The sequence below is a fragment of the Nipponia nippon genome, unplaced genomic scaffold (assembly GCF_047370975.1).
Source record: "Nipponia nippon isolate SJK-2023a ecotype South Korea unplaced genomic scaffold, ASM4737097v1 scaffold_8, whole genome shotgun sequence".
Classification (NCBI taxonomy): Eukaryota; Metazoa; Chordata; class Aves; order Pelecaniformes; family Threskiornithidae; genus Nipponia; species Nipponia nippon.
The window spans coordinates 2,497,629-2,520,900 of NW_028262402.1; the positions used below are offsets into that span (position 1 = coordinate 2,497,629).

A 23,272-nucleotide genomic window follows, 5' to 3' on the forward strand; every position below is an offset into this window, starting at 1 on the left:
TGAAAATTCTTCCCTTTTAGCACTCTCTGCTTGCCAGGGACTTCAGTCCTCAAGGGATAAGGGATTTAAATGCCATTCTATGTAAAATCTTCGGTAGTTGAAAACAAAACCGTCCAGAAGTTTTCGAAGTACAAAAGACATTTTAAACAATTCTATACGATGCGGACTGAGCTGGTCTGGTAATAATTTACATCACCACTACGTACAGCAGGACAATACTTTACTTTTTAAAATATCCACTAGTAACAGTTTGATCAGATGTGGCAGATCAGCTACATGCAGCGCAGGCCACACCAATGGCTGCCAGAGGCAGAAGATACCTGTGAAAGCGTTTGCTTCACACTTGGAAAGCCTGAGACTGCATGCAGAGAATGACAAAGCAGTGCCATCCAAAAAGCAGGCCTAATTTGTTCTGCATGCTCTGAATGGCCCTTAAATCCGTCTAATCCCCTCTGATGGATCCTGCACGCTATGACCAATGTCCACATCTGCATGGCACGTTGCTTTGATCACTCCATGGGAACAGGTTCTAGATGCAGGGTTGAGCTGTCTGAAAGAAAGGGGACAGCATACAAGCAGGGAGCCAGCTGTCAAAGAAATTGTAACTCCATTGACTTCCAGAAGTGGTTGTAAAAACAGTCTCAAATGGTACAGCTGCATTGAAAGCAGGCCTCTAAGAGAAAAACAAAAATCTCCTCCATACTATCTCTGTGGAAAACCACAAGAAGTTTCTGCAAGGTTATCAGTCCTCAAAAGAAGGTCTTAGCACATCGAGGCCATCTACTGTATTGCATCCTTCTGCTTTAAACAATGCAGGGTTGTGATCATGGATGCAGGTTGCAAAATAGAAAACCTAACTAGCGTAACACCAGCTGTTGCTCGCTGATGAAAGAGGAACTGAAGGACCAAGACTGCTACCGAACCATAAAGGCAATTTCCAGCTGGATTACCTTCAGCAGCTGCACAGATCTGCAGCTCACCTATGGGGCTAAGGAGGCAGCAAACTGATGGACTAGCAGAATGGGTGAAACAGGGCCATGATGATTAAAAAAGACACCTCCTCAAATTCCTGCTGCCAGCTTCTGAATTGCTCCATGTTAAAAAAACCTACAGCACCAAGCAGACAGGCTGTGCCCACTGGCGTTGCTCAATGGTGCCAGCACATGCCCAGGAGGTGGAAGCTGGGGACACAGGAAATATGTTTTATTGCAATGCCGGCTAATTAAAGTACCTGCACTGAGTACTCCTCCTCCAGCACACACCCAAAACAGTGCCTGCAGGATCATTCAGATGTTGTAATTCAGCACTGCTCACAGTATTTTAAGTCAGATTATTTTGGGACAGACATGCTGATATATGAATTCACAAGATTTTTGCAGTTGTTTTTTCAGCAGATATTTGTGGGCTTGCACCTAAAGTAAACGGGAAGCTGCATGAGATAAACTGAGACCTTTGAGGCATAAGGCCTTCCACTGAGGAATTTTTGGGTTTAAAAAAAAAAAAAGCAAGAAAGCAATTAGTACATTGTAAGCAAATCGCTTGCAAAATCCTTTTACTCAGCAAAGTAATTGCTTCCAAGAAGTACCTCTGCAGCTCTAAATGAAATGCACAGCTTTTTTTCTTCTTCAGAAAAAGAGTAAAAACCCCTAAGTATTCAGCAACACACTGAAGGAACCCAATCAGAACTGACCTCATTTTCTTTTAAAACGTTTTAACAATGAAGGGAATATTGAGGCAACACTGAGGTAAACTCCAACACAACAGCAGCAGCACGTTACGGGAGGTGCGTACAGGAGGAGCCCTGATGCAAACTCAGATCAGCCTTTGCTGGATTTCATTTAAAGCTCCTGGTGGTACTTGCTGGCTTCTCACTGTTTTTCTGCAGAGCTCAGAGCAGTGGCTGTAACAAAGCCAGGCTAGCAAAATTAGGGATGAATGCAGCAAGGAGGAGAGGCCATTTCAGTACTGCAGGAAAAGCCCATGCTTCTAGCTGCTTGTCTTTAACAGCCAGACTTTGTAGCCTAGGGATTGATCACAGCTGTGTCTCAAATAATAGAGAGCCAAACCAACCAGCACAACAAGCTTTAGATCTGCTGGGTTCTTACTAGCTGTTCTGCAACCTCTGAGAGGAGGAGAAAAGCACAGACTTTCTGTCTCTGGTACCTTCTCGGAGAGGCAAGCAACATGCGATTAGTCCACTTGTTCCTCCTCCAAAATTAATCAGCATTCAGCTTTCTTATTCACCTGGTGATGCTACAAGTGCTTTTACTGCCACCAGTGCTCTCTCTCTGCTGTCCTGCTATCTGAACTGGGTAACAACCAGGCAGGTTTTTCCAGGCTCACCTACTGCCAGTTTGATGATTCCACAGTATTTCCAGCACATATTTTTCTGAAAACACTCACTGCTTAAATTTATCATTGACTATACTGCTGCCTTAAACAGTATTTATCTGAGAAGGCACATGCAAGTTTCACCTGCTCTAATGCTTTTAAGGATGCAGCGTTGGCATATGCAATGACGCTCAACACAGGTGCAGGGCAGGTAACGTGGTCTGGGCAGGATAGTCTTCACTCCCTGATAATTTTATCAGCATTTGGTTGATCTTATGTTTGAAGCCGGCTGAGTGCTTTGCAAAGCCTGCAGGGTTGGGATCCTATCTGAGCCACTTGGGTTGGTGACCTCTGTGCTCCAGCGCACAAGATGTCGTTTCTGGTGGCGATTCAGCTGTCCTCCTCCCTTACTGACACAGCGTATGTGTGGAGTTTGCTCTCCTCCTGCCTGACCCACAGCTGGAGAAGCCTGCATCACTGCCCAAACCACAGGGGTTTTGCAAAACCCGAGCTGTGCATGCCTGGAGAAGGGAATGAGAGAGAACGGGGAGGCGCAGGAGCACCGCTGGCCCCACTTACCCTCCCAAAACCAGGAGAGTTTTGCCCCAGCGAGTCATAAACAGTGTCACTCTCTCTCAGACAGTTCTGGCTCTTGATTTTTCTCCGAATTGGCCATGGAAGCAAGTCACCAAGCTGTGACTGTCCACTGGCATCGATGCTCTGTAATTGGCTATAAGTTACATTTATAAAAGACAATAAAAGAAGGAAAGAAGGAAAAAAAGGTGCCTGTAACTGATCCACAGCCTCAATGTTCCTCATCTCCTCCTTATTCTGCATCACAGAATAATACCTGTATTCATCAGGATCACTTTGGGCAGGAGTTCAGGGTTGATGGGAGAGGGTTGAATGCAGAGATGTCCCAGGGTTCAGTCGTGGCTGCCAAACACTGCTGCTAGCAGCAGGTCTGAGCTTGACTGTTGCTGCAATGCAACCATTTTGAGTGGAAAATTCAGTCATTCACAATGGATGATGCAGGGTGCAGGCAAGAGTAAACGCATCAAAAGCAAGGAAATAAGTTTGTCCGCAAAATGCAGTACACACTGTCAGGAAGCCTTGAGATAAGCAGCAAGATGACCACATACAGTACAATAAGCACAGGGAAAAAGAAAGGAAGAGGAAAGTAACCAATGCCTGTAAAAGCACTGCACATCACTGCAACAGACACACGTAAGCATTTACAGATGCAACTTAAAACTTAATCTTTTCCCCAGAAATGTTCTATTGAGACATGTGTAAAACAGATGAAAAGAAACAACCCTAAAAGTTGTTTACAGCACAAGAGGGCCATACATGACCTGCCACCTCTCCATCCTTCTCCTTAGCTGCGCTTTCTGAATTTCGTGACACTACAGAAAGTTATCCCATTAAGCCGGCATCACAAGAGCATGAGCTGTCTCCTTCCTGTGTGGAATAACCAGCAGTGCAAACTTGCTGACAAAACCCTTCCTTGCCACAATTCTTAGGTAATTTTTCTGGGAACATTCATACTTAAAACAATCTGCAACACGCTAAACAGGGAGAAGGAAAGGAGTGCAAATTAAGGAACGGTACTGATGTCTCTTGCTGGCTCATTTAGCACTGTGTGGCTTTTCAGAGGCATCTGCTATGACCAGAATTTGAGGGCTCATCTTCTCAGTGCAGACCCACCACCTACGCCAATGCGTTTTTTTCTGAAGCATTTGTAATAACTCAGGCACAGGACACAACTGGAAGCAGTTCCTGCCAATGCATCACGTGCAGACCAAAGGCACGTTTATCAGCTCTTGAGCGCTCGTGAACTCTGAGCAAGTCCTGGAGCCAGAACAGACACTGCCACAAAGAGGGCAGCTGTGGTCACAGCAATGAGGGATCCCCTGGAAAAAACCCACATTGAGGGTACAAATGGCAATATGCCTACGTGCCCTTTAATCTCAAATGGTGAAAATAATTTAATACAAGTCCTCTCCATCTAAATTAAAGAACAATTCATATGTGAAGTGAGCTACCAAATAATTAAATATTTCCAGATGTTTGATATCTGTCATGCTGGTTCAGGAAGTTTCCAAACCTATCGCTACTCTAGCAACTCTTCTGTCACAGCTCTTTAAAATGCTGGCAATGTGCCTGTCTTTTCCAAGAACTTTGCGTTTTATTTTCCTGGGGCATGAAAGATAGAGGTGTTTAAACAAAGAAAATATACTTCCAAGCTTCCAAGCATGTGGCCCTTTTTTTTTTTTTTTTTAAAGTGGTCAGTCCATGTCACGGAAGTGGAGGAGATGGTTTCAAGATGTGGCGACATACATCTCTTATTGCAGATTTCAGCACACACAGAACTCCTCCATATCACTCTATTGCAAAATGCTGCCTGAAAAATTGCATATGTGCAGCTTTACAGGCAATTGTATCAGGATACTAGTGCCTTTTCTATGCACTCTACTAAGACTACTTTCTTAAAACAAAAAGGTAACTCTTTAAAACAGTATCAGAAGCCACCTGCTTGTGCTGACTTTTTTGTTTGTTGTGGTTTCTGCTTTCTTACATACATCTGAAGAGATGCTCAATGAAATTGCTGCACCCAGAAGACATTTCTCTTTCCTGTTGGAAAGCAACAGCAGCAAAAAGAGGCAGTGAACTTAAACTTCAAATGGAAAGAAGGATGTCAAAGCTTCTCCAATAAAACATCTGGCAAGTATAATATTTTCTTTAGTCATTTTTGTTATTTTTTGGGAGATATGCACTCAACAGTGCAACGTGCAGTGGAGACATCCCGTAACTGACAGTTTGCAAGACTCCCTCTACTGTATGAGTCAAGGGTAACTCTTGATAGTCAGCCTGTGGATGCAGGAGACCACTCTTAAAACTTGTTGGAGAAAAGTATATTGTTTCAAAGTGAAGTGCATAAGGTACAAAGCTTATGAATGGATCACACGCAGAGTTTCAATACATTTCATCACCATTTTTTAAGGTCAAGGCCAGGTTTTAAAATCTGGTTCATGTCCCTGCTAAGATCCCACCAACATTCACAGTGAAATCCTAGTGTTAACACAGCCAAATGAAGAACTTGTGCTTCAGCCAACTCTGGATCCAGCTCTCTCCATTCATTTTAAATGGCGAAGGAGATGTTAGAAATTTGAAGGACTGTCATATGCACTGTGTCCTGGAAAATTACTACATCTGTGGCTGAACATCCCTCCTGAAGGGAAATACTCAAACAGGCACAATCTCTTTCTGCATCAAGTCTTGACCAGCCTTTATCTCTGTGCAATCTACTTTTTCAATTACTGATGTTCAGTCAGGTCCTGAGCTTAGGAACTGGAAGTATGTGGCAACCAGGTTAAAATAGAATAAAATAATTTGAAAAAAAGTAACTTTTTGGTGTCCAGTTTCCCACAGCACTGAGGACAGGTTATAGTCTTCCTAGAATAAGCAAAATTTTGGGGAGCCTGGAAAATAATGTTTCCTCTGCACCTCTAACCACTGCTGTCCAGAAGGACTGACCCAGCCCTGCTCGGTGTCTGTGGGCTCCACTGCACCTGGAGGGGACTACTTGAGGCAAGAAACCCAAAAAAACCCTAAAATCTCAGCAGCACCAGTAGAACGACCTTTGCTGGCCAGTGGCCAATGGCAGCGGGCTCTGTTGCACCCCTGTGCCCCACTCCCTTGGACCTGCCCAGCCAGGGAAGTTGGGAAGCAAATGCCTGCCTACCCAGCTCTGCAGGCAAGGTACTCGATGCTCCTCCCACCGAGGTAGTTCTCTCCTTCAGTCAGGGAGATAAATCAACAACAGGGCTCAGTGGTGAATATTTAATTGTACTATTTTCTAAACCTTCCAAGGGAAAAATTGTAAAGTTCCATATCCAAAATTAATGGGGGATTTTTAGTTTTTTATTTATTTATTTTTAATTCTTAGCAACTCAAAGTTTCTACGGAATTCTGAATTTCTTCTGAATGTAAGCAACTTGCAGATGAGCTGCAGAGTATAAAACAGGCGATTTCAGCAAAACCAAAAAAACCCCTGAAACAAGCAAGCAAGCAAGCAGCAAGTGATGATCCCTCGGCGCCCAGCACCCCTACACTTACATCCGTGAACATTGCTTCTACCCGGGGCAAGGGCTTTCTGGGAAATGGGCTGCAAAATGCAAAAGTGCACAACAGGGGCATGCAGAACAACATCGAGGGGCCGAGCAGGAGAGGGAGTGTTTGCAGGTGGCCATTTCATGCACCTCCTGTCCCTGTGGTGTGGAGGCGAGCACCCTCCCTGGGGATGGGAACAGTGTGGGCAGGAGCCCCTGCCGAAACCTAGGCAGGAGGGACCAGAGCCAGCTGCTGGATTAACAGCTCTCTTGAGGAGTCTACATCTTCTCTCCTCACCTGCGGCTGACAGGCTTTTTCAACAGAGATCTCATTAAGCCTGTAGTGTGCCTGAGAAAGAAAAAGGAAGAAACCCCCATATCTTCATGTCTTCAGAGTTAAATCCTGCAGATTACCCTATATTCTGGCACTAGAACAAAAGCAGAGCAAGCGAAAAGCCAATTTGCTTCATTTCCCATTTTGCTGCGTTACGTAACAAGCACATATATTGAAATAGTAATAAAAAAAAAAAAATTGTGATCTCTTTAAGGAACAATGAATACATTCCACTACTGTATAATACAAAAGATACTTCCAAAAGATGCTTTGTTGAAATAAATTCATAAATCTTCATGGAGTACTCAAACAAGTTCCAGGAACTATGCCAAGCATTGTCAGAAATGCTAATGTCTTCTGTATTTTACATCGTAAACACTTTATCAGCTTCAGTGACCAAGGTGCTGCATCTCTTCCACTCTCTACCTGAGAGTTGTCTCCTTTTCTCTAAGATGAGTTATTGACTCGTTGGCTTCAGAACAAGAATTTTAGTCAGCACATTTTCTTGGGAAATGATTCTTCAGTTTCCTAAATGCTGCTTGGTATGAACCAGCATACAGGGGGGAAAAAAAGTAAACAGTTTGCAACTGCATGCTTCAAATTAACCTTATGGGTAGTCAACCTCTGAAACAAAATACAACACAAATTTAAATTCAACCAATTTACTTATTCACCTTGTCTGAATAAGTCTTTCCTTCCTGTTACTATCAATGTTATAGTTTGGTTTTTTTTGTTGTTGTTTTTTTTTTTTAAAGCCTTTAACACTTGTGCACCACCCATCACATCCATCCTGCACATTAAGGTGGGAAACCTTTTCATTAACCCCCAGCATCTGTGTGGCTTCTAGCAGCACAACCTACATTTCGGGTGATTTCTGGCAAGTCTGGTTGAAGACCTTCTTCAAAAAGTATCTTCCATGGCCCTGAAAGGTACATCCGTCTCAATGCAAACTTCTTTCTGTTTTCAACACTCACATCTGCAACTGAAAAGTTTCATTTGCGGCTAGTGCAGTTACCAAATGGAGATCGTGGCTTTACTACGGCACATGCTTGAGAGCCTACAGCAGAAGAGTAGCTGACCAAGCAAGCCTTTTGCTATTTTGAAATTATATAAAAACGCTCCATATCCAGCTGACAAACCATATGTGAAGCAGTAGGTACAAAAAGAGAGGCTTAACTCTGGACTATTTAAATGGAGATCATGACCTCTCCATCTCCTTCACAAGTAGGAGAGAAGATAGAAATTTCTCAGTCTCACAAGGAGGATGAGACTGAAATCCGGAGGATGTCAGCAGGATCACAAGATACTATTTTCACCTCTTGCCTTAAGGATAGAAGAATAGCTTGTGGTCTCCTCAGACACACTCCACCACTCCTCCCGGGAGGAGGAAGGGCAAAGTTTTGAAGCTGCAAACTGTTAATATGTGTTTGGAAACTCAAAAGGTAGTTCAAATGAGAACTCCAAGCAATACATAGCAGTTGCTTTTCTGTGCAGCAACATGTAAAGCAGAGAGCTGCTGGGGAGGGGAGACTGTATAACGTCAGTAGGAAACCCAGACGGAGCACAGGCTTTTGATTCAGAAATTGAAGAGCCAAATGTCTCTCTGCACTGACGTTACTTCAGAAATCACCCACTAGAAACTAAAAATACACTACTTTTTATAGGGTGGAAGGGCAGTCCTGGCCTTCATATTCTTTGGCTTCCGTGCAATCCTTAAACTTTTTTTTTTTTTTGCTTCTGCACATGCAGGGCAAAGGCAAGGCATCTCCTGGAAAATGAACTGGTCAGCACTGAACTCCATTTCACTATTCGCCTCCAGAGGAGGAACCAGAATATGATGGTGTGCTCTACTGACACGACTTTGAACATCAAACACGCTTTGCAGGTCTGCCAGCTCAAGACAAACAGTTTTTCTGTCACAAATTTCTGTTTTGACCTGTGCTAGCAGGGGTTAGAAACACCTCCACAGATCATTCCTACCTCCTTTCTACAGCGTGGTACGAGCAGACGGGAGTTGTTATGCATTTCTATTTGCAGAGAAGACATGACTTTACTTTCTCAGCCTGTGCCTTTCCCCATCCATGAGGCTGTTCACAGCCTGGAGTTAAGTGACTCTTTGTAGCCCTTTTGCCTGAAAGCAAGTGGCTGTTTTACTCATCACTTAAAGTTGACAGTTTCTTACTATGTATTGAGAGAAATATATATTTCCCCATTAAACGGTTGTAACCTGAAGGTAGACACCTCACTGCTTAAAGTACATACCCAAACTCACGGCTATGCTAGTAAATTTTTAATTGTAACCCGCCTTTATCAAAAGTAGACCTTGTAGCACCAGCTGCTAATTAATAGGCACAACATGATTGACTTTTTAATACTGTTATTCACCACACTCTTCACTTCTCACTCTGCATGCCAGCTGAAGAGATAAATAAAAACCCAGCCTATTCCTCATATGTTCAAGGTTTGAAATGAACCTTTTATATTTGTAATTATGTAGAAGTTTTTCCTCCCAATTCATGGGAGCTAACTGAAATGCATATATACAAGTGGTAGGACGAGAGGAAACGGCCTCAAGCTGCACCAGGGGAGGTTTAGGTTGGATATTAGGAAAAACTTCTTCACTGAAAGGGTCGTCAGGCACTGGCACAGGCTGCCCAGGGAAGTGGTTGAGTCTCCATCCCTGGAGGTATTTAAAAGATGGGTAGATGTGGTGCTCGAGGACATGGTTTAGTGGTGGACTTGGCAGTGACAGGTTAACGGTTGGACTCGATGATCTTAAGGGTCTTTTCCAACCTTAACGATTCTATGATTCTATGATATGCAATAGCATCACCACCGAAGCAGGCAGGCTGTGAGTGGCAGCGTGTCACATGGGAGACCAGCAGGCGATGCCAGGTCCCTGGCGTGGTACCCCGGCCTGTTTTGGGGTGTCAGTACAACCGCTCCAAGTTGGGAAGACTGATCACAGTTTCCATGGCACCCTTTTCTCTTATATAAGCAGGATGCAGTTATGGTAGAAAATATGTCATTAAATATGTTTATTTTGATAATTAATGAAGGTAACCAACTTTAAAAAAATCCAACACATCATCAAGGAAATCCAGTTATATATCTAAACCCATTTAATATATTTTTTAAAATTTCCTTCGCTTTTCCTTTTATGAACTACAGTTTTCAATTTTAGTTTGTTTAACGGAAGAAAGCGGCAACCATTCTACAAATATGCAATAGATTTACACAGCTTGCTTTCTTTCTACATACACAGCTTCTGCTTGGAAAATTCATCTCTACATTACTCCTCGTACTTCTAGAAAAGTAAAAAGTGGGCACTTAAAAGCAACTTCAAACAAAGGGAGACAAGAACTATCAGTGCCATATGTCAAAACAAGTTCTTTCTAAGGTTACATCAATATCAGAAGATGGGAAACAGCTCCCAAAACTGCTTTTAGGAGAACAAGGAAGGTACTGAGTCCAGGGTCAGAGGAAACAATTGCCATGAAAAGAAGATAAATGCAGGAGCTTGGCAGCTTTTCCTGCTTCTAACAGCTGAATTCCCTCCCTCTTCTTCAGCAGATGACGACTTCTTTTATGACGGAAGATATTTCAAAATTCTTAACTGTCCTTGCATATCTATGGTTATATTAGCAAATTCGTACTCAAGATACCAAGTACTTTATTAAAGCAGAAAGACCCAAGGAGATAGCTCTTACTCCAACACAAAGAAGTGCAAAAGAATTGCCTTCTCTCACTCCCCTCAAAGTTATCTGAACCTTTTTTAAAAAAAAAAAAAAAATAACCACACAGGCTTTTAGTGCTAACATCAAGGAATTACTATTTCAACCTGCAACACACAGAGGCTGCTCTCCTAACACCAGCCCACAGCAGCAGCCAGCCGGCCCTGTGGCAGGTATGTCCGGGACAGTTTTACAGTCTAAGTTCTCACTTCTCCAGACGCAGAACTTAAGGTCACCCTGCCCACAAACTTCAAAGCACTCATCCCTGGGCGTTTAAATACCTCCTGTTTGCTCGTGGACTGGAAACCAAGTATTTTCACTTATGGTAGTACCCCTTGCTCCAGTACTTCATTAAGCAGCACAGACTGATGGACAACACCTGAGCATGGAAAAGAGATGCTGCAGACTTAACAAATGATATCATAGCTTCTGAAGTCTCATGACCTTCCATACAAGCTCTGAGACTTTTGACCTGCTCTCCAGGTACTGATGGGAAAGGTTATGTGTCTGCCAGTGGGACCTGCCACATACACAAGAAGCACACCTGAATGTAATATCAGTGTTTCTCAATGTGGATACAAGGAAAATGAACTTCAGAGACTTTTTTAGGCTGAACAAAGTGGAAGGGTGGCACGAAAGTTTCCTGAATAAGAACTGCAGAAAGCATGCGGATTTTCTGTTGCTGTTGTTGCTTTCAGCTTTAAAGCAGGGCATCAAATGTGTAATTCACATTCAGGTTCAAAATACATTTATTAAAAAAAATGCACAAACTAAGTCTTCTCCTTGAAGATGTTTTTCATGCTGAGACTAGAAGGAGGGAGGCACAAAGGCTGTTTTCTGAAGGCTGTCACTCACTGCCGACCATTTCCCACTGCACTGACTGGCTGCTGTACCTCAAATATCTCAGCAAGCTTTTCCACTGGCAGTAACTTTGTGTTTTGATGTTAAGAGCCATAGTTTCATTGAAACTATAAAGGCAAAAATAATTTGGGGTTTAAAATTCTATTCTTCTGCTTTTATGGATTACCTCAGAAAAACAGACAAGCCTGAATACTTACTCACACTGCTCATGTGCAATGAAGCAATGCACAAGAAGGGGCACCACTTCTCCTCTCCCACAAAACGATCTCTTGTTCTCAATGTTTTCCACTGGTGGAAACAAATGATTGTTCAATGCCTCATTGAATGCAGATTTGCAATGCAACAAGTTAACAGCTGGCATTTTTGTTCACATAGTTTCTCAAGCTGAGGTCTAGCTGTAAGTTTGGCTTAGCATTTGAGTCATTCTCGCTGAAACACAGGAAGGACAAACGGTATCTCAAAGATGAAAACACAAGCCAGTGGCTGGAAACGGACATTACCCCCGATCTTCCAGAATGCAAATGTTTTGCTTTAACAGTTACCAAGGATGTATCAGTTTTAGCCGAGGTTGCAAGAAAGTTAACCCAGAGAGTCAGTTAGAAATTAAGCAAAACATTTAGAACTAAACTCCCTGTGCAACTATGTGCTCTCTAGAGGACAAAAATGTTATCTTGTAAGCAGCCATTTTGTAAAAGCGTTATTGTTGCCTCTTTTAAAGGACGGATTCCCGTCTTCAGTTCCAAAAAATTCAGCTCAAAAAGACCAAAATCAGTAGGTCTTGGTCATGTGCTGACATTTTACATGTAAGGCTTCCTGCATATGCTGATTTTCAAATTTTTTCCTTCGTAACAATTTCTGCCCTGGGCCTTCAGCTTTTCTTAGAGTTTACCAGGACCTCTAGGTTAGATTAAATGCTCCACAACATGCCCGCATCTCTACTATTTTGGAGAAGCCCAGGTTGATGAGTACTGACTCATGGATGTAGCACTGCTCCATGGAATCAAGACAGCAGAGTGAGATATGGTACTAATTAATTTTGGTTTAGTGTGGATTTTCACTAAGTGAATTTCACTCCTTAGCCAGCACTTTGTTATTTCACCTGGATCTGACAGAAAATGTTGGATTCTATTGCTTGGGGGTAAGGGTGTGATTTCCAAATCCTATTATTCATAAAGAAAAATAAAAATCAATTCTCTTGGCCTTGTTGAGAAGAATATCTACTTTTGCCACTGCTATTCATTTTTAGAAGCTTTTTGGAAACGATACAACCTATGCAAGCAATTTTTTTTTTTTTTAATTTTTTTTTTTTTAAATCAAAAGCTGAACAGGAGTACAAACCAAGAACTACTCAAGGTTTATCCCTCTCTGGCCATTCTTGGAAGAACACAGAGAGTTTTCCTTTGCCTTTTAAATTTATTTCTTCCCTGAAAAGGTAATAAATTATACTGAAGTCAGGGGAAAGACTTCTATTAAACAAGGCCTCATTTCCATCATATGTAAAGGAATGGATTTACTAGAGGGATTTTCCCCCTTCAAAAATAAAATAAAACAAAACCACATTCCTGCCTTGAGAAATGGTGGAAGTTCCTCCAAGCATAGTTTCAAAAGGATCCCAAATGAAAATAAATAATACTTATTCTTAACTGAAGGGGGAAAAAAGGGGGAAACTTCCAAATGGGTTCGCCAGGGTGAAGCAATGAATTACACAGGGATACCTATAATACTGTAGAGAAAAGAGAGTTACCAGGGACATATCAGCTTTAGCTGGGGATGCAATAAATTTAATTGGGAGAGTCAGTGAAGAAATTAAGCAACACATTTAGAACAAGATTCCCAAAACACCTGACCAGGCTCCGGGTTCAGAGAAAGAGCCACTTGGATCCAAGGCACCAATAACTTCTGCTTCAGCAAAGAGAGATTGCACAGGCATGTTTTGAAAAAGCAAGCTACTTATGAAGTTTATCACACAACAAACTGGCCACAGTCTAATTTCCAGATGCTGTATTTCCTTATTCTTTTTCCTTACAATATCCTTGCCAGCCAAGCAGTACTGGGAAGAGATTTGGTGTGGGGCTTCTAGACAAAATTCAAAAAGATCAACTGGAATTCATTTGCAGGGCTATAAATGACAATAAAATTGATCAGCAAGTGAGATTTAAAGAGACAGATTGTCAGAGAGCACACGTAGTATTGCTTTTACTAGTATCACGAAAAAAACAAGCAGGCAAGAAACATCCTATGCAAGTCCAAAGGGTCTTAAACTTAGAACACACTCCAATCACTGCATAATTACATACAGATTACAGCTTAGATCCTTAGCAAGTTTTCATGCTTCCATTATTTTAACTGAGAGCAGAAACTCATTCTGCTGATGAAATGTAACTGATTTTTAATAGTTCTTTATGAAAATTTGTCTTCCTTTTATAAAACAGTGCTACATCTGTTTAATATAGTAATCAAGCTACATTTATCAAGAAAATAAGAATATGGACATTTGCATGTATGACCATAAAAATATCAGTCCACTCGTTATGGACAACAGACATCATGAAAATTCTTTGTTATTAAATCTGAATGATTTCACAACAAAATCTTCTAACAAATATAAGCAATAATATGAAGACTTCCATTCCGCTTCACCTACTTGCAAGCTGAATGTACTTTTTTTTTTTTTTTTTTAAGTCAATACCAAAATGTCATTAAGATGCATGGGGGGGAAAGAAAAAAGGTAATACATTATAAGTAGTAACAGCAAGCCCTGGAAGCCACCCCCACTCCAAACTGTATTTGTTATTTTCCTCCAAGGAAGCTTCCGAGGAGCAATCACAACTACTCTTAAGGACTTCCATTAAGACAAGAGAAAGAAATCCAAGCCATCAAAAATCCTGTAGGATAAGGTGTGCTATTAAAAAAAAAAAAACAAACTTATAGAATAATTTCAATAAAGATTTCACTTCTGCATGCAAATATTTGATGATAAAGCTTGAAAATATTGCTGTCACACTGCAGCTCTGAAAGCACTTATTATAAACCTTCCCTCTCCATACAATGGTAATAAGAATTAATCTTATAAACTCTATGAGGAGCGCTCCATTTAGACTACAGTCATCAGCCACAATTTCCCAGTTTACTCGACTGCGGGTTAAATTCACAGTTTATGCACTTTTAAAATATACTTATCTAAAAACACTGGGACTGCACATAACTGCACCCTGTGTGCTAGAACAGAAAGTCATTGATGCTCAGACTCGTATTGCCAGCTCCAGTTCCAGAGTTTATTGCCCTGTTTTTCCGTCAGGACTAAATCAATACACAAGCGACATTACTGTGACGCAGGGGTCAGGCAGGGTTGGTGACTCTGAATGAGCCCCCTGTGCTGGCCACAGGGTGACCCGGTATTTACAGCTTCATGGTCCCCCACTTCCAGAGAAGAAGCTGTGAGATGTGCTGTGGTGATCTGAGCGCCAGCTTGATCTCACTGCCCAGTCCAGCTCTCTAAGGAAAATGTAATAATGTCAAGGAAAAAACCCAACTGGCTGCTGCTCTTTTCCAAATGGAGCCACTGCTACCTGGTGAAAGGACATCTCCAAGCTAAGACAACATCCTCATTTCCAGTCATCTCAGGGAAAACGGTACTGGAGAGCTCAGCTCTCTTCACACCAGCAGGACTCCTCAGGGAGGAGATGAATAGGTGAAGTTGTCATCTTCCAGTCACAGGGCTCAGAGTTAAACCCTGGCCTCTCCAAAAGATCCTCTTATCAGTTGCATTGCACTACTAGGGCTGATGTTTGCTTTGGCCCACCAGAATAACTTTCCGTGGGCAGGGAAGGTCTGCCAAAGTTTAAGTGATGCCATAACCAAGCTCTGTCTAGACAAGATCATCTTCATCTTGGCCCAGGACCACTTACTTGGTAACTGCTGAAATATAGCTAATAAGGCTTAGGTAGGTCAAAGCCTTACGATTTAGGGGCTGATGAAGATAGGCTGTGCCAGTTAACCACCCGACACTGCCTGAGGGGTATGGAAATACAGACATGCCTCTGGCAAAACACAAGGTGCTGTCGTTCCGGTTGTAGCACTATTTCACATTCTTTTTATTTTCTGCTGAAAATCAAGTGCTCTTTCTGCAGGAGGGAAGGAAGTGGGAAAAGATGCAGACTGCATGCCAGAAGAGACAGTGTAGATATTGAAAACATCTTTTAAAAAACTGTGCCTCCAGAGAACTTCATGTTTTTGATCTTGGATTGAAATGCTGCATATCAATCAATCAATCACCCAGAAATGTTAGTGTTATCAATAATTCACTTTATGTGCTTTAACTGTCTGGCTACAGCATATGTTGACACTCAAGTGCATTACCATAGTTATTTGCTGCTTTCCACCTCCATTTGGTACCTAGTTGTGAAAGAAAAGCTACAAAAGTACAAAAATAAGCCTCTCCTGCAATTGGTAACTGTGGCAGAAAGAAAGGGCAGGAAAAAAGCTGTTGCTGAGCAGTTCTACCCTTCCAGATGTTTATACTGAACTTCCAGATGTTTTCCTTGCATTTATTGCTTCGTTACAATAAGTAAGGGACTGTCTGCAAACACAGTGAGACTCCTTTAAATCAAAACAGTTTATACAAAAAGAACCTTCCCTTTTTTATCTGTGCCCACATTAGTTTCTAAATCTTACAGAATAAACCACATTCCTCCAAACAAAGTGGATGGTCTTAGAGGCGGGAAAGGCCTAAGTGTCTTTTTAGTTCCCAGGAACATAAAGGGTAAAATAATCATGAATTAATTTTTTGCTCTCCCTATGTCCTGGGGGCTAGCTGTGGTGCTTGGCTCAACAAGCATGCCTAATTTTGGCCAAACACCACTGAGAAGTCACCCAACACAGAAGGCTAATTGGCAGGATGGATAAAATATACGTAAGAAGGGTTGTTGCTGTTATTATTTAAAATTCAGTTATAAAACCTCAATATCATAATCTCACAGTCTGACTTCCAAATAGAGAAGAATGCCCAAAGACATGTATGGACTTATAGGGAAGAGTTACCCACATGGTAGAAACAAGAGCTGACAAATTAAGGATGGATGTTTAATCAGCATTTAGGCCAGAGAATATACAGGCTAACTTTCTAACAGTAATGATCTAAGCTGGTAGTTATCTAGAAATGCAGGTATATAAGAACCCCTAGCCTTTCATGACTTATTCCAGGCCATGGAAATCCAGAGCAAAGCTATTTTTTTCAGCCCTGAGTTCTGAAATCCTTTTTCGGTGCTTTCACCACTTCTTAAAACAGTAGTTAGATATTATCTAACTATTGGCCCGCCAAATGCATTCAGAGTCTAACTATGACCTCCACCAGAAAAACAGTTTAGCTTTGTCCTTAAACATAAGATAAGAAAACGTGGAGGATGGAAGAGAGGATGCCAACTTTCAGATGTTCTATCTGCTAGGTTTCTGTCTGTTCCCTTGATTGCTCATTTAAATGTAACACATGGTGGTGGTGAAAGGCAAAGTGTCATTGAGCTGCAAGCCAAACCAGACCAGATTTTATGGCTATGTGCGGTACACAGATCAGGCCTGCCTTAGCCCCAGCGCAAAGGAAAGGCATGCTCCAGAGAAAGAGCTTTATGTTCCTTGTTACTTTAGAAAGATTTCAAAAGCAGCCTTGTTAAAAGAAAAAAGGGCTCAACTATGAAATCACTTCCTTCTGTTTCGAATATTTTACTCAAGGAAAAAAAAACAAAAGGGCATAAAAAAAAAAATCTGTTCTCTGCTTTAGACTTGTTCCTAGGATTCAGCATCCCACCCGCTCTGTGGGATGACGCAGTGTGCCAGATCCCGACCGCTCCAGCCAGCACGTCAAGCGGCCGTAGCCCTCCCCACACAATCACCCTCTTGTCAGAGGCGGCTGGCATCCGCCCCGCACATGCTGACAGCATCGCTGCCGGGAGGACTGCATCCCCTTCGGGGCGGCTCTTCTCCTCTTGGAGCAAGGCAGCAAGGCGCAAGGAGGGCAGGCAGTGTTAGGCAGCTAACAAACAAGAAGCTCTTGTATTAATTCCCTCCCCCTCCTGTCCCCCGAAATGTAGCATGGATGGGGACAGGGGAAAAGACGATCTTCTGCTTGCTGCAGCGAGGCTCTGCCTGGGAGTACAGCCAGCAGGACGACTTCAGGAAGACTCGTTTATGGAAGTTTAAAAGTCAAACGAAAAGTTCATTGCTGCCCAAATCACAAGGGGGTTACTTATGGCTGAGCAGCATTTTAACAAAGATCCTAAGATGAGGACTGGTTTGCTTCCCTCTGCCAACGCTCATAGGTTTACTCAGACTCCCAGCTGTTTTTCCTTGGATCCCAAGGCACCCTCCCTCTCCTCCAAAATGGATTGCCTCCTCCTGGGTAAGTGGGCTGACACATACAAGCTCCCTTCCCCACTCAGCTGTGGGGCAGGAGAAGAGGGAGAACAATCTTAAGAATAAACTGAAACGCTTCCTTTCCCTTCTCCACCTCCAGCAAAAAGTTGCTTTCTGCCTCAAACAGCAATGTATTACCCTGATCTGCACGATTAAGAAAGGCACGGGGTCTTTTCCTCTGTGGTATTGAGATTTACTGATGCAGAAAAAGCCAGTAGCATGAGATAAGTGTTCAGCAAGTTGCTCCAGGCACCCTAAGACACTCCTGCCTTTCGCAAAGCTGAGGCAGATAAACTTGCATCACTATGCATCAACTACCTTTGCAAGAAGGCACTCAGAATTACAACACTTGAAATTAAATCTTCTGCTTGTGAAAATTTTAAGCCAGACTTGCAAGCAGACTGCAAGCAGTGCCAGAGCACCAGGACACCCACCTGATCGACAGGCTGACTGCACCATCTACTCTAAACTGAGAGATCGCCTAACCAGTGTTTCAAAGCTTAGCTTTTTTTCTTTAGAACCACAAAAGTATCCTCCACTGGAAATGCAAATTCAGTAATATAGGACAGCAGTCAGGAGCTGATGGTAACTAAAGAACTTTTTTCATGGTTCTGCCAGCACTCTTCTCAACACCCTGATGTACGAACATTTAACCTCCCAAAAGTCGCTGCAGTTGTGCCCATGCCTTTTTTGCTTCGGGCTATTTATTTTTTTTTATTTACTATTAAAAAAAAAAAGCCACAGTTGCTTCCCAGTCATTTTTATCTTGCAGTTGTGTCTCACAGGTGATAGGGAGGTGAAAGCGTTGCTGCTTCTTTACACTATAGCCCTATGACTGACCTCCTCCAACCAAAGAAACCACACTGCTTTGAAAAAAAACCAAACTCTTTTCAACATAATACTGAATGGGGAGATCCAAATACAGGATGAAGAGTGTCACAGCCTGGGAGTGCCTTTGTTTTCTTCAAATAGATTTAATAAAGTAATACATTACCTCTCTCTGTAAGTGGCATTTTATGCAGATTAGAAGAGGTGCTAAAGCAGAGTGTGTACACAACACTGAATGAATTTAACTGCACCAGTAACAAGAAATAAGATCCTGTTTGCATTTTGAAGAAAACTTCAATATGTGCTACCTGCAGTCCTGAAAAATACTCCAAATAGCCCCAATGAGGAATCACAGATATTACTGAACTACATCAACAACTAAACGAGTCACCTTCAGTTTGGCTAATGCTACTTAACATCTGGAATTGTTCCACTGTTTCCAGAACAATACCTAGAAAAAATAAGGTACTTATTATGGAAAAAAAAGGGCTACTTTATGTTCCTTGCACACCTCTACTGTTGTGGCCACACTGGGTGGCCAGTACACCTTCCCTGTGACCTCTGCTCATAGGAGAACGGAGCAGGGTGCAGTTACTACCTACCCTTCGAGCTGCATTCTAGTCCCATACATGCTTGGGATTAGCTGCCATGTGCTGTTTATGCAGTGAGTATTTATTCCTACAACTCCGCACTGCACTGGTATAAGCGCTTACGACTTCCCACCCCCTTTTTTTTTTTTTTTTTATTTTTTGAAGTCTGAGCCTTTTTAAGTCTTTCACCTCACAGGAAATACTCCACTGCTGTATGGACAGCAATTCATTCAGGAGGGAAAGCAAGGATCTATTTCCTAAAAAGAAGACTGCAAAACCTAAAGTTTCGTTATGTTCTTATCCTCATCTTGTCTTCTTCAAGGAGGATCATGGAAGTGGGGAGGGACAGATTTCTGAACCACCAGGCACTCAGGAGAGGTTTTACCCACCGCTATAGCCTCCCTCGCAAACTCATAGAGATTCTTTCCCTGAAGAGAAGAACAGGACACATAGGAATATGACTTGTCAATGGCTGAACAGGTTAGTCAACTACACAGTTCATATTCTGGTTACAAGGCTAATCACTAGATTGGAGAGCAAAACGTACATTCTTAAACTAACATATGAGTTGACACAGTGACTCACATCAAATCTCTGCAACTATTCTGCCACGTTTGTGCAGACAGTAACTGCTACAAAGCACAAGTCACAACGTAAAGCCATGGAAATCAGGATGTCACAGCAAGCACTCAGGCTAAGTTTTGGGCTTTGCAGACTGTAGAGTTGCATTTATGGACTACTAGGGCAACTTCATGATGCAATGGGGTACTAGGATCCCAAGAGACCTGTGTACTGTGCTGGAGGACCTCATGATTGGAACAAAGATTGGGACAAGGAGACAAACAGCACCATTCCTGCCTGCCTGCAGCTCACTGTCATCTGCAGCAACAATGAGCAGAACAAACTGCAAAGAAAAAAAACAGGGAATGGTACCCAGTATCCAGGCTATGCTTTTTCATAAGGACACTGAGAGCCCCAGACAAAAACCAAATACAGCCACCCACGAAAAGACAGGAACCTTCTGACTTCAAAGTGTGTCACGATATTTGCCTCGTGTTTCCCTGTTTTCCAAGCCTTGAAGCTTAGGCACCCCCTGAGCAGTGTGCTGAAGCACACCAGTGCCTCACATTGCTACTTTTCTGTATTAGCAAATTGGCAGATACTCAGATGTGCCAAACATTATGAGCAAACTGTACATGCAGTCCTGCTGAACATACAAAATCTTTTCATCAATAGCCTGTAGCCCCTCATTGTTCTCCAGACATGGGAATACCACCTGAATACACACAACACCTTTTGAGTGGCAAAAAGGAGACAAGAGGTACTTCACTGGAAGATTGAGCCTTCCCTGTACTATTTAAAGGCTGCACCCATTTGGCATCTTCAAAGGCAAAAGGGCGAACGCTGCACGGGATAGGCTGCTACAACAGGTTTTAAGCCTGCATTGCTGCAAAAATCGACCACTTTATATCTGGAGGTCTTGGATTTTCATCAGTTTCATGTTAGAGGGCTGAGTGACCAAGTCTCTGATACCCACTTCCATAACTAAGCTTGATAGTCCCAACACAGTAATGAATGTTGGGGGTTTATATTGTCTTCACCTCTTCTAGCATCTTCCAAATGCTGTCGACTTCCCAGAAGGTGGACATGCATTACTGAAAGCATGTGATAAGAAACAGAGGGAGGAGAACAGTGGAGGCAAAATAAGCACTTACCAAGCACAATGACCACAGTCTTCAGGAGGCTCATCATGGTGTCCCGATTCCTGCGGGGTCCAGAACTGTGTCTGGACATTCTCATAGTCCTTTGGCGGACGTACCCAAAGATATGAGCATATAGGACCACCATGACCACAAAAGTGACCAGGTTGAAAATAGCCCAGAAGACCAGGTAGGAGTCACTATAGAGCGGTGCCATGTTGGAGCAGTGAGTGATATCACAAATACAGTTCCATCCGACACTTGGTATGGCGCCCATGACGATGGCCATAGTCCAGATAACAACAATTACGACCACCACTCGCCGGTTGCTCATCCGAGTATGTAGCTGCATTCGGAAAACTGTAATGTGCCGCTCAATAGCAATGGCCAACAAATTGGCTACAGAGGCTGTCAGGCTAGTGTCAATGAGACCCTGACGAAGCAGCCAGGTGCTTACAGTCAATCTTCTAGTGTTGGGTCCTGTGTTGAACATTAAGTAAAAGTAGGCCAGCCCTGCAAAAAAGTCCGCAGCGGCTAAGTTGGCCATTAAGTAATAAATAGGAAAGTGGAATCGGCGGTTGACATAAATAGCCACCATAACCAAGAGGTTAGCCAGCATTATGAAGATGCAGACGGTAATCCCCAGTCCCATTACAAGCTTGCTGACAGTGTTCCATTCAGTGGCTAGATATTTTCCACTTCGGTTATAAAAGAAGGCAATGGTTTCATTGTAGTAGCACTGTGGTTCACTCATGGCTGTGGACTGAAAGAAGAGGGGAAAAAAAGAGAGAAAAAAAAAGAATGACATCAGAACTGAAAACATATGATTGCCTCCATGGACAAGACATGCACGCAGAGCGGGGAGGGGGACAGGAAGGGAACATGCTTCAGAACAAATTTATTTTTTCAGACCAAAAGGCATTCCACAACTCTCAAACAATTGCTCCGAGGAGTCTAGTAACAGCAACCAGATTAGAAACAACCAGAAATTCTTCCATCTGCTGTGGGAGCTAGCATGATCTCTGACATAGTTGTAAACTGCATAGCAAATGAGCTTCTAGCCAAGCAGACCTGCTGAAAAATTCACTCAGAGAGAAGGGCATGCAATTCATAATTACGAAAAATTAACTCTGTTACAGGACATCTTATTAACGTTATCAGTGCATGAAACTATTGTTTGGCTGTAGTGGTGTTCAAAGAAGAGCTCCCCAAAGAGGAGGAAAAGTGGATTACATTTCCCAGCAGGTTTTGACTTACTCAGCTCTCCATCAGGGGCTTTCCTTCTTGTCCTGTCTTAAAAACTGGGAAGAACACCCTAAGTTAAGATCATCAACATGCTCTAAGACTGTGAATTGCCAGGGCCAGGGGCTGCGTCTGCCCATAAGGCATGAAGTGAATTTATAAACAATAAATAAGCATGCCACTGTATTTCTATGAGCATTCTTCTTTTTCCATCAGCCACATTTCTAAACAGGGTTTGAAATACACCATGCTTTTAAGTATAACTCATCTGAACTGGCTTATTCCAATTTGAAATAGGAGTGAGGCAAGAAATCAGAAAAGCAATATTTGACTTAACTAGTGCTAAAAGCTTCAAACCTTATTTCTTTCATGAAGTATTGTTATGGCTATGTCAAGGAATACAGGATTAATTTTCCTTGCAGAGTACTCCATTGAGCACAGTTACGGGTGCAACAAACAAGCCCCATATTCCACCAGAATGTAGAGGCTTTGCATAAAAATGTTTGCTAACAAGAAAATTCTTAATGAGTTTCCTTCCTCAGTTATAATGAATTACTCAAGGTGCAATTCCCAAAAGGCAAACCTTAGAAAAAGAATCCCCCCTGAATAACATACTGGTTCCTTGTTTAGCATGGCGGAACAACAAGGATGTAAAAATAATAAAAAAAAAAAAAAAAAAAAAAACAACAAACCCAAGAAACTCACGTCAAAAACGTCTCTTTCTAAAGAGAGCCAGGGGAGCTGGCTCTGACACCCTGATTTTATGGCTGTGAAACTCTACTGACTAAATTTGAATTTTTACAAAAAGAGAAGCAGTTTTAGCAAGGAACCAGGTAATAAGACCAAGCAAAGATCAATAACACAAGAAAATGAGAATTTCTTCCCATCAAAACATGCAAACAAAACCCTATGTTTTGGACAGCTCCAGCCATTCTGCAGGAAATGCTACAGCTAACCTAACCTTCATGTTGAAATAAAAAATATACAGAATTGGGAAACAGAGTTAGTAATTGGACTAAAGTGAAAATAGTATCGGATAAAGATTTCCTTAGAATTACTCAAAGCTATTTCTGTTTCCTTTCATTTCCCTCTGTTTGTCAATATAATTAAGCCAATTCCAATAAAGCAACATACA

The 23,272-nt window shown here is 42.2% G+C and overlaps 1 protein-coding gene across 6 annotated transcripts in view; it reads right to left on the reverse strand.

The window, feature by feature from the left end:
* The window catches only part of LPAR1 (lysophosphatidic acid receptor 1), a 78,941-nt gene that overhangs the window by 21,262 nt on the left and 34,407 nt on the right, over positions 1–23,272 (reverse strand). For all 6 annotated transcript variants that reach the window (XM_087742325.1, XM_087742329.1, XM_087742330.1 and 3 more), the window contains exon 3: positions 20,911–21,658. In XM_087742325.1, the coding sequence (XP_087598451.1) occupies positions 20,911–21,658 (748 nt within the window). The remainder of the gene's footprint in view (positions 1–20,910; positions 21,659–23,272) is intronic.